Below are 12,551 nucleotides of genomic sequence, written 5' to 3'. Positions count from 1 at the left end.
AAATATCAGGATGAATTGAATTCACTTTGGTGATCCCCTGACGTTTCCTCTAGCATCATCAAATTTCAGTTGGTCCATTACTTTTGTTGATGACCAAATACCTGCGAAACTAATGACTTTACCTTCAGACTCAACTGTACTTTGTGTTTAGTGCAAAAGTGACTATGTTAACACCCTTAATCAGTATGTAAGCATAGTCACTGTGCACATATTATAATGCCCATGTTAGCATTTAGCTCAAAGCACTGCTTCCTAAAGTGACTAACTTCTGAGGACTGGGGCTGCGCTGGTAACTAAACAACTGCAGTTCTTTTTATCATTCAAAATTAAATAGAATAGAATAGAATAGAATGCCTTTATTGTCATTATACACAAGTGCAGTACCTGTGCAATGAGATTGAAGCAACCCCTTTACAGTGTCGACACGAAATATAAAAATATAAAATATAAAATATAAATTATAAGAATATAAAATATAAAGTATAGGTAGTGCAGAGAAAAAAGAACGGGGAGGGACCTGGTGCACAGTCCTGAGTGCAACTATATACATATATAAAATAGCTTTGTATACACATTGTGTGAAAGTAGTTAAGTATTAACAACAAATAAATACATATTGCACTGTAATAATAATAATAATAATAATAGTAATAATAAATATCAGATGACTTGACAGAACAGTCTTGCAGAGAAATCAGAAAGCCCTCAAAACTGCACTAACAGAAATTTAAAACCTTTCCTAAGGACATGAAAAGAGATGAATTAAATGTTTGTGTCCGTAGAGAGGTGCAGGGGGAAAACCTCTCTTTCCTCCACCCACACTGTCTGAATACTGCAATGATGTAGCCAATCCTCCTTTCACACCCACACGATTACTCTGCTGTATTTAAATCCAAATGCCACTTATTTAAAAAAAAAAATCCTTTCCCAAAAATTTCCAAGACATTATATTGTGTCCAGAAGGGCTGTAAATGAGTGTCCAGAAGGGCTGTAAAAAAAGATGTTTGTGCCGACTAATAGGCAGCTATTTTCTGCCCCTCACCACAGTTATGAATGATGGAGCGGCCTCAAATAAATAGCATCCCTGTGGGTGTCACCTCTTATCGAGGAAGTCTGATTCATGGATCTGAGAGAGAGTGCAAAGCGACGAGTGACAGGAGGAGGAAAACAGGAATGGAAAATTAAACAAACACACACACACCACACACACCACACAACACACACCACACACACACACACACACACCACACACACACACACACACACACACACACACAACACACACCACACACACACACACACACACACACCACACATTCTTTTACTCTAGTGGCGGATTTATTGATTTTGATGAAGGCATCTAGACTAGTCTGACCAAGCTGGCCCAGAATTCTATTGGTGTCATTTTCGCAGGCAATTACTGGCAATTCTTTCTTTCCAACACACATACGCATGCACGCATGCAAAAGCAAGACCAGTTGGTGAGCAGGGCTTTTTCTCTTCAAGCTACTCAACAAACTCTGTTCCAACAATTTTTCACATACTTTGCTATCTAATTACGAAATGTGTCTTTTTTAAGTTGAACAAGGAACTGAACTGAAAGTGTTTGACATCATATAGAGATATCCTCTGTATAATCAGCAGATATTTGTTGCAGGTAAAAACAAATCTTTCATTTCCTTTTAGTTACAGGCTCTAGACATATTTTATTTCCTCCCACACCTGTTAAAGTGGATGGATTGTATTCGTGATCATATCAAAGAGCAGTCAGTAAAGACTGTAAGCCCAGGATGTGAGTTACACTTTTGCTGCTTCCTAACAATTAAACACAAATATAGTTTTGTCGTCTTTTGAGATAAATAAGTCACTGGCTGCTTCTAAAAGTATACACTACCATTAAAAAGCTTTAATTTCTTACAATAATTCAGTCAATTTATCAGTAATTATAATGTCAGGATCAAATGCTTTTAAATGCACGGCGGCGTTTTAAGTGTGAACTCAGACATTTATTACACTAACTTTGTACTGAATGAATGTGCCGCTAAGAGTCATAGGCAGGTGAATGATAGTAAGACAAATGATAGTAAGACAAATTTATGTAAAGCCATTAAGTATGAATTTGATTGCTTTGAAACCAACTCTTCACAAGTGTAACATTTAATAACAAAAGTAAAAAAAAGGTTTCTAGAGTTATGGTAAAAACAAAAATTCCTGCAAATACCCTTCTCACACTTCCTTCAAGTTGAGACTTTGTGTAATGTCCAAACCAAATGGAATATTTTATGAAACTATATGTGTGTATCAGAGACTCACATTCAGTGGCTTTATGCAAAAATTCAAATTTGTTTTTTCATCTTCTTATACACCAATTTAGGAGCTGTCACAATGCTGCAATATAATAATGTCACATGAGATCAAATTAAAACAATATTGAAGAAGGGAACAAAGTTCACTATATCTTCATTCTGCCCCAGTTGCAGCAGCTATCGATTTTTGTGTTGAGAGGCATTGTTGCCTGGCCTATCCAGGCATAAAAACGGGGGCTCTTAGAGGAGAATAAACAGTGATAATCCACGTTTAAGCAGCTTAATGTGAGGTGCTATACTCCTGGTGATTAATGTGTCTAGAAGGGCTCATCACTGCATTTTGGGCCTCATTCAAACCATAAAATAACCCCCTTACACAGGAAGCTTTTTACACATTTTGTCTTAAAAGCAATCAAAATAGCTGCAGCCACAAGAGCAACATTTACGTAAGCCCATAGGCTGTGTCTCTGAAAAGCAATGTTTAGTTTATTGAAAATGTTTTGTCCTTGGCATTTGCAGAACAAGGCCAAGCCTCAGTCTTCAGAGAGGATTGTTTTTGTTTACATTTTGCTCAGTCATCTGATACTTTCAAATTATGAGATCCCATTTTTCATCTAACGACATTACTCATTCAGTAGCCTCAGTATTTATAACTTGCATATCAGCAGAAACGGAATTTCAATAAATATTGTGAAGACAAGAAATTACTATAGCATCTTTTAAAATGCATGTATTTTATATATTTAACGTGCCTGTCACGGGCTATTTTCCATTCAGATTAAACACTCCCAAGAAACTCCAGGACACAGCTGCTTCATTTCCATGAAGTTTACTGGGAATTTTGTGAAACTACAATGCAACACAATGAGAAGTTTATATTATAAATCAAACCCAAATGCACAGTATCAGTGTAAATAGTACCGCTTAGCTTACATAGCAGTGGAGCCTATATGATAAACACAATCAAGCAAGTAAAAACAACCAGCAGAAAAGCAATCCACTCGGAAACAGACGACCGGTAGAGCTCATGCCTTCCTGTAGCTGATTGCCGCATGGCAGATTTATTTTTCCGTTTCCCAACATGCACTGGCACTATGTTACTACGGTTACACAAATAAACAAACCACTGTAAACTGCTGAAACAAAGTAGAAAACACATTTTCAAGCGGCATGACGCTCCCTGCTTGGGGTCTTTAAACAGCCCACGCTAATTAACAGAATCAATCTTTGGAAAAAGAAGCAGAACCACTTCTGTAATGGGCCGAGAGAAAGTCTTCCTGGTTCCATCCTTGACAACTTCAACTTTGACCTTTTGGACTAATCCATCTTCTCCTGGAAAGGTTTTTGTGATGATGCCCATGGGCCATTGATTTCTCTTTGTCTTTCAAGAGAACTATGTCTCCTTCTTGAAGATTCAGCCTTTTTCCTTGCCACTTGTGCCGAAGCTGAAATGTTTTGAGGTATTTATGTTTCCACCTGTTCCAAAACATGTCTGCTAAGCCCTGTATCTGCTTCCACTTCTTTCTGATGAGATGCGCCCCCTCAAAACTTCCTGTGGGAGGAAGAGGTGCAAAGCCTATCTTGAGAGTCAGGTGCATTGCTGGGGTGAGGATGAGGGGCGATTCCGGATCTGATGACACTGAGATGAGCGTTCTAGCATTCATGAATCGCAGCTACCTCGGCCATTAGTGTGGTCAGAACCTTGAGTGTCTGGTGTGACCTCCGCTGCTCAAGTAGCATGCAGTCCAAAATACGGCGGGCAATGCCAATCATTCACTCCCACGCATCACCCATATGAGACAAGTGGGGTGGGTTAAATACCCAGGTGCAGCTCTGTGTGTCCAGGTCCTCTTCCACACTGTTGAAGCCTGGATTAGACTTGTCCATCTCCAGCTCACAAGAAACATCAATGAAGTTAGTTCCGCATTCAGAGCGGATCTGTTTTGTGGGGCCCCTGACTGCAAAAAAACCTTCTCAAGGCGTTAATAAAGCTGCTGGTGCTCACTGCTTCAATTACCTCAATGAAGACTGCCCTTGAACACATGCATGAGAACATCACAGCACATCGTTTAGAGTTGGAGATTCCTCCTCTTGTGCGGCGTGAGACGGTGTCCCATTGTCCAAAGACGTCGACACCTACGTAGGTGAAAGAAGGTGCTACCTGTAGCCGTTCTGCTGGCAGATCAGCCATCTGCTGATGTGCGGTCTTTCCCCTTAGCTTTCTACAAGTGATACATAAGTGAAGCAGACTACTGATGCAGTGTTTAGCTCCCACCAGCCAGAACCCTGCCGCTCGAATTGCACCTTCAGTCAGATGTTCCTTGATGTTTCACTGCTTTGTGATAGTGAGACAGAAGCAGTGTTACGAGGTGATGCCGGCCAGGAATGATGATGGGGTAAGTCTCGCTTGTGCTCAGATCTGACTGTCCAATCCAACCTTCCGCTCTAATAAGTTGATCTTGGTCCATGGTGGGGTGCAATTTCCACAGGCTGCTTGAAGATGGGATGTTGGATCCTGCGTTGATGCACTTAAGTTCCTCTGTATAGCACTCATCCTGGACACTCTTCACAATGGACACCTTGGCCCTCAGCAACTCTTCCTCTGTAGAGCGACAGATGTGCCACCCCAGACATTCATTCTGGGTGGAGTGGGCAAAGAAACGAGCCATGTGTATGAGGTGAGCTATGGCTGTAAGGAGAGTGCTGAACTTGGAGAAACGTTCAAAGTGTTGTGGGTGTATCACATCTCTGGTCGTGCTGCTAAGCAAGGCTGGTGTCACAGTTCTCGTCCCAATGTCAGCTGGGTTGAGGTGCTTTGGGGGATGTACTTCACCTTGAAATAGGCCACGGCTACTATTACTTTGACTGATGTGTCTGCAAAGACACAGAGTTCTCTCCTTAAAGCACCTGCGGTGGAGAAGGATGTATAAGGGTGTGGTATCTGGAGCCGTTCTAAGTCTTGGAGTGACCATTTAGTCCACCCAATCTCCATGTTTTTGGGACGAGGTGAATACCAGTCCTCTGCTTGTGTGGGGAGTTCCGTGAGTTTCAGTCTCCCATGAACCGTGATTGGTAAGAGGAACCCTAGAGGATTGTAGAGGCTATTCAAAGTTTAGAGTACTCCTCTGAGATTTGAAACATGAAGGTGTCTGTGCGCATGTTCCAGAACAATCCAAGGCTACGCTGGATGGTCAGATCATCAACAAAGAGATCTAGGCTGTTGACATCTTTGGCGCGATCGTCCGATGGAAATGCTTTGATGACTGTTGGTCGGTTTGGAGCAATTTTGTGCAGCCTAAGGTTAGAAGCTGCAAGCATCTTCTGCACACACATGACAATGACCTTATGCATTACAATGCCTTTAATCTAAAAAAATAAATAATAAAATAAAAATTAATAATAATTTGCTGTTAATCTTTTAAACATCCTATTATGACTGAAATATTTCATCAGTCATAGGAAAAATGTTTCTCTTTGTCTCTCTGCAAGGTGGTCATAAAAATACCTGATTTACTATAAGACTAGTTTTATTGCTTTTTTTTCTGCCTTCATGCTCCCATTTCTTTTTGTTGTATAAATAGCAGCAGTAGTAGTAGTAATAGTAGTAGTTCTGGGAATTGCTAAAAAAGGTGCAAGACTTCTCATTCAACCATCATTGGTTAAAGATTAAAATATCTATAATGTTATTCCAGCTAAACTGGACAGGATAAAAGCAGATAATGCGGACAACAAAAGGACAGAGGAATCATAATAAACTGCTTTTAGACATCACTGGTGTTTATTAACCTTGTTGCTCATGTTTCATTATATTTCTCTGAAGCTAACTCTAATTATAAGGACACATTATTGATAGTGTGCCCTTTGCAGAGCCACATACTCATAATTCTGTAAAACAGAGATGAAAAAGTTGGAAAGAAACATCTGAACTGTGTAGATAGGAGACAAAAACAGCGTGACTGATCCAAATGTGAAGCCGGAGAGTGAGTTTGGACAATGATGCAGTACCTCTGTGGGTTGGGCTCGTTGTGTTTGTCTCTCTCGTGTTTAATCATTCTGTAGCGGCCAATGCGAACGTCTGGCCTGGACACCTTCATTCCATTCAGAGTGATCCTGCAACACACACACAGATACAATATTTGTTAGAGAGAGACAGGGAAAAACACAAAGAGATGGAGAAGAAAGAAAAGAGGCAGAATACAAGAAACACAGCAACAAAATGAGAAGGAAGAGGAGAGGGAGTTGCTTTTTTTTTTTAAAATCTATTGATTTTTCATTTGGTGCGTAAAATGTCAGAAAATAGAGAAAAATGGCAATAACTAGCCCAAGGTGATAGGGCTGCTACAAATGTAGATTATCATTATTGAATTAATCTGCCAATTATTTTTTCAATTAACTTTAAAATAACTTACTCATCATAATGCCAGAAAATTGAAAAAAGAATAAGAAAATGCCTGTTACAAATATATCTTTAAATGGCTTGTGTTGTCCAACCAACAGTCTAAAAAAGAAAAGATTAGTTTACTGTCAAATAACACAAAAAAATACAAATTGTCTCAATTTAGATTTTTGCCTAAAAACATTAGTGTAAACTTAAATCAGTGGAGGCATAACTTAATAGAGTCAGCTCATTCAAGTAAACACACAGGTCTTTAAGGGTTTGCCCTAGTGCATATAAGAATTTCCCTAAACAGAGCAAATTGCAAATAGTGTTGCACACAAACAAATCAAGAACGGCTCTGATCACAGACTATTATAAGACCAAGAGAAACACATTGTTCCACTTCAGGAGTTGTGCACTTGCAAGGACACGAGCCGGGGAATAAGACATGGATTTACAGTGTGTTTCAGTTTAAACAAAGCACAAGATCAAAACTGCGAGACACTGTGGAAACGTTGCATTACCACTTAGGAGGGCAAATCTGCACAGAGATGTAGCTATATCTTAAGCGACAACAAATACAAACATCACATCTGTTCCACATAAATCCCAAGTAAAACCCAGGGGTTGACTGAGGCGTTGATATTCATACCTCCGATGATATAAAGGATTGTGTATGTGTGTACTGAATTCTTATTTTGTTGCAATGCTCTGATTCGTACAGTCTCTGTGTCTTACAAAGCATCCATGCCTGATATTGCCCCTCAACAATTGCTCGCTCGTCTGCTCCACACTTCCTATTCTTCCTCTAGACTCCGAACTCCTTACCACCTCCTCTGCCCTCTTTTGCCCTTTCACCCTCTCTCTTCTTTTCAAATCTTCATCTCCCCCTATTACCACATGCCCATTTGTTGTTTCTTTATTTACTTCACTTTCTCCTCTTTTTTCCCCATCTGTCACCTACTCTCAATCCCACTTCTCTTCTAATGACTTATGAACTTTGGACAGAACCATGCTACTGTAGATAATTCCCCCTGGTTTCTTTGTTTATGCTAAGCTAAGCCCCCATGGCTTCTGCTCTAAACTCAACAGACAGGCTGTTAACAAGAAAGCAAAATTATAAATCGTATCTTTAAAAGGTGTTGGTAGGACACATTTTTGAACTTTGGACAGAAGCCGGGCTAGTTTCCCAGACTTTATGCTATGCTAAGCTAACCACCTAATAGCTCTAGCTCCATATTTACTGACCAGACATGAAAGTGGTATCAAGCCTCATTTTTTAAACTTTTGTCAGTGCCATACTACTTATTTCCCCGTGCCTCCAGTCTATATGCTAAGCTTAGCTAACTGACTGCTGGCTCTAGCGCCAGATTTACTGTACAGGCATGAGAGTGGTGTCAACCTTCTCTCAGCAACAGAGTAAATATGTGTATTTCCCAAAGTGTCAAACTGTTTCTCCAATCACTCAGCTTTAAAGGTAAGGGTATAGGCATATTTTGTACAGAGCCATGCGAGCTGTTTCCATTCCTTATGCCTCTAGTATTTACTTTATTTATTGGTCTTACTCTTTCTCTGCATTGTCCTGTCTCCTCTATCTCTTTTCAGATCCCCTTTTCCTTCTCAGCTCATCTCTTCTTCTTCTTCCTCCTCCTCTCCTCTGTTCTTTTCACTTCTATTTCCCCTCATTGTTTTTCTCTTCACGGCTTATTTCTTTTCACTTTCCTCCTCTACTTGATTCCCCTCTACCCTTCACTTTTCATTTTCTCCTCTCTTCTTTGTTACAAACCGGCGAGATGTAGAATGTAGCCATGTGCCATCAAAAGCACATCCACCCGCAAGAGGCGAAATCCAAACTCCATAAAAACAACCCTCCCATAAATAAATCCATCACAAAACTAAATAACACATCTTTGCTTCCCTCTCTCTCTCTCTTGTCTCAGTGACTTTGCTTACTTGGCACATGCATTGAAGATTGCCTTTGTCAGTGTCTGTGCATGCACATGCATGCATTTGCATAATTTAGAGATTTCTTATGGTGCAAATAATGTGAGAGTGAGCAAGCCAGTCTTCTCTTGCTTAGCTTTTCAGTGCAGCTAGCTTAGTTATACATTATGCACAGTTCTGCATCTTTAAAATAATCTCCTTTGTGGCTCTTGCCCTGCAGAGTGTGTGAGGCTCAACTGTGGTGATATTTGCGAGAAATGTGAATCTCAACATCTGATTACCTATGAATCTCAACATATTATTTTTAATATTGTGAGATTCAACTGTAAGATATTTTAGAGCAGATCAACAATTTGTTTTATTGTTTGCTGTAAAGAACTATTATATCTTGGCTGTTTTTTGACGTGAGATGAGACTTGTGCATTGGTGGAAGACACAGTCAGATCCTGAAGTAAATAATGAATGAAGTTTTCAGCATCACATACATTCTAGATCGGGAGAAATATGAATATTTGCAATACCAATAGTGGCAAGCATCGACATAAAACCAACACAAAGGTGACAGTGATTCTGAAACAGAGTGGGACATTGCATTGACAGGAAAAAAACACTTTGACTTTTGTGCTTGTGCCCTTGTATGTGGTTGACCTGGATGTATAGTCACTTTACTGATGACCATATTTTGCCCAGTGAGTTTACACTTATGCCTTCAGGACAGCGCTATCTGCCGGCTCCCAGAAAGACTAGCTGACTAACTGTTTATTCCCTCTGCCTCACATTGTTTATTTTTAAAATTGGTGGATTGTAATTTGTATGTGCAATGCACTTAGCACTTTATTTAAGTCTTATTTCAAATTCAAATTTCTTGCATATTCCCATATGCCTTTTTTATTGTGCTCCCTGATTATGTCATGGATGACTAGCAGCATGAATGTGTATATATGTCTCGGTGGACTGTAGTAACTGAACTGCCCATCAGGGATAAATAAAGCTATCTGTATTTGTATCTGTATCAGTGTATCTGTATCAGGTATTAACTCACTAAGCAAATGTTAAGTGTGCAGAAGGTATGGGAAATCATGAGTCAAAGTCTGCAGATGGCATAATCAGTGGTCATTCTCTGGCCCCAATGATGATGCAGAGACACTCAGAACGCAGCTGCGGAAGATCCGGAAACACTGACCAATCAGAGCAGATTGGGGGGCTTAAAAAGACAGGTGCTAAACCGGAGCGTTTCAGAGGGTAAAAAAAAAATGTTTTTTGAACATTAAAGCCTTTAAATATGTTTGAGTAGAAACCCCAAATATATGATTGAACCTGAATATGAGCATGCTATGTTGCTTTAAGTTACAGAAGAAATGGGAATCACAGTGACCCACACTATTAATAACAATGTGCTGATTAAGGAATAAACCAAATCAATAATCTGTGTGTCAAAATGATTAGTGGTCAACTTGAGTGTGATGCTTAAAGCATCCTCAGTGTTGTCAAACATTGGCAATCAAAGACATAATCCTCAGAGAAAATGGAAGCAGATTTCTGGCTTCACAAACATAAGTTGATCAGAGTGTGTACGCTTCTGTAAAATATCATCAGAGCTTCTTTGAAATCTGTGTCTTCTGCTGCGTCGTTGAATCTCAGCTTGCAAAAATCCTCTTTGAAAGTCTCATAAAATACTTGTTATCCATCTCTCATCCTGTCAGTATGAGACTTTGCATCATCAAACGCTGGTCCAAGATTATACATTATAATATTAATATAATATTACAAATATATTGAATACATAAATGAAGTTGAGGGTTGTTATGTCTAATAGGGTTTGTCTGGTTTCAGAGGAACATTGTTTGCCGTCTGAAAAGAAACACCCACTACAGCTGTGACCTTGTGAAGTAGTGTGCTTTTGTGAGTGTGCTTTTGTGAATGCATATGTGTTTGTTGTAATGAGTTGTGAAGTAACCAATCAACTAGCTTCTCTTCAATCTGTTAGACAGGACAGAATTGTGTCCTTGACCACAACAAAACTTCAGCTGAAGCCCCCCAGTGCAGTCATAATTCTTCACTACTCTGACAGGCAGTAAGCAGTAACATGGCATGACAGCGTAGTGGGAATATTATGTAAGGGACAGGAGGACACTGAGGATACAGTAGAGCTTCAGGATGGAAAGCCTCAGCATTCCCATGTGGGATGTATATAATCCTGAGCCAACAAATTTGACAGCCACCTCCACTGAACCACAGCAGGTGGGTGGCTCCCCACTGTAGGGAACCTTTAAGTAAATACAACTGGGAGCAGTAGGGTAAAATAAATGGAGACAGAAGTAGACCACACTGTTTTTTAGAGACTGGGTCTGGTTTAGAGGTTTGTATAGTATATATATGTATATATATATATATTGTGTATATATATATATATATATATATATATATATATATATATATATATATATATATACACACACACACTATATGCACGGCTATTTTATTCAGATTGAGCTGTTACTCTGGTCATAAGTGGAATAAAAGGCTTCATATAAGCGCAGCTACAGTTGGACCCCTGGAGTAAATCCATTTAACAGTATGGTCCACTTTACTAACCGAGGTACCTTATCCATTTTAAAAGCTGTGGACTGTCCAGCACTTCTCTCCCCTTAGAAAAAAAAAATCTGCCCACTAATATGATCTACCATGAAACAATTCATTAGCAGCCTGAGAAAGAGGACTGTGTGTTTGTGTATCAAACCGCATACTTGCACACTTCAAACACTTTGTTTAAAGTATCTAGTGTAGATAATGCAAATGCACTGAAAGTACCAGTTGACTCCCTAAAAAAGGGGAGGGACCAGGGAAGGTCAACGGCAGCTGATTGGACTAAAGCGTCAAGTGGGTCTGGCTTCTCACGGATTTCAAAACGAGCATAATGGCGGCCAGATGGCGGCTCATTCGGAATACAATCTCAAATTTTACAAAAACAGCTCACTGAAACGTGAAACAAATCCAGTTGTTGAATCTGTCTGTATTGATCAACAAAGGCCACTTTAAAAGATTTTTGTCAGATTTTGAGAGGCGGCGAGCCGAGCCGACCGCTCATCATTTCCGGTAAGTGTTTTAATATAAGCGTTCCTTTTAGTATAATACTAACCATCGAAAGTGTGCACATTAGCAGTGTACTAACGGATGTATGCAGAATGAGACACAGCCCATTATTATAGCAGTTCGGACACTGGTCAGGACACACACACACACACACACACACACACACACCACACAACACACACACACACACCACACACAACACACACACACACACAAACACACACACACACAAAATGGGCCTATTAGATTGGATTAATCAGGAATTTCTCCAGTTCTCCTCTTCTATTCCCACCAGTGGAGTTAATTGCATTAGAGCAATGGAGTGGAGGAGAATTGGGAGCTAAGTCTGATGTCCTGCCTCAGTTCCCTCTGCCTGCAGAAATGAGATGGCAGAAGAAGAGGAGGAGTGGGTGGTGATGTGTAGATGGCCGGAAGATGCACAGCAGAGAGAACATTATAGAGAAGTAAGGTGTGGGTGTGAACAGGAGAAAAGATTTTTTTTATCTCAGCAGGAACACATCTGGGTGCTGCATGAGTGGGAAACTTTCAAATGGCCTTTTGCCTTTTTCATAGACAAACTGAATTAAAATAATTTATATCTGAAAAGATGCTTTTTTTTTTAGAGACATAAGCAGGGCTGACAAATTAGTCAGTCTGAAAGCTAATAAAACAACTCAATGTAATAACAGAAACGTATACAGATCCTTGGAGGGCAAATATATTTAAGAAGTAAAGTGAAAAAAAAAACCTTTCTGTGTTGTTGTTTTCTTTGCCAGGATAAAGTGTGACTTAAAGAGGACTATTTTAATATCTAACCTCTTCACTTTTTG

General features: G+C 39.7%; 1 protein-coding gene across 1 annotated transcript in view; it reads right to left on the bottom strand.

The window, feature by feature from the left end:
• The window catches only part of b4galt2 (UDP-Gal:betaGlcNAc beta 1,4- galactosyltransferase, polypeptide 2), a 148,170-nt gene that overhangs the window by 8,932 nt on the left and 126,687 nt on the right, over nucleotides 1-12,551 (bottom strand). The window contains exon 7 of the mRNA XM_032530474.1: nucleotides 6,312-6,416. Coding sequence (XP_032386365.1) covers nucleotides 6,312-6,416 — 105 coding nt within the window. The remainder of the gene's footprint in view (nucleotides 1-6,311; nucleotides 6,417-12,551) is intronic.

Source organism: Etheostoma spectabile, chromosome 12, assembly GCF_008692095.1.
Source record: "Etheostoma spectabile isolate EspeVRDwgs_2016 chromosome 12, UIUC_Espe_1.0, whole genome shotgun sequence".
NCBI classification, from domain to species: Eukaryota; Metazoa; Chordata; class Actinopteri; order Perciformes; family Percidae; genus Etheostoma; species Etheostoma spectabile.
Note: the sequence above shows the minus strand (reverse complement) of the source record. Positions and strands in the feature narration are given on the sequence as shown.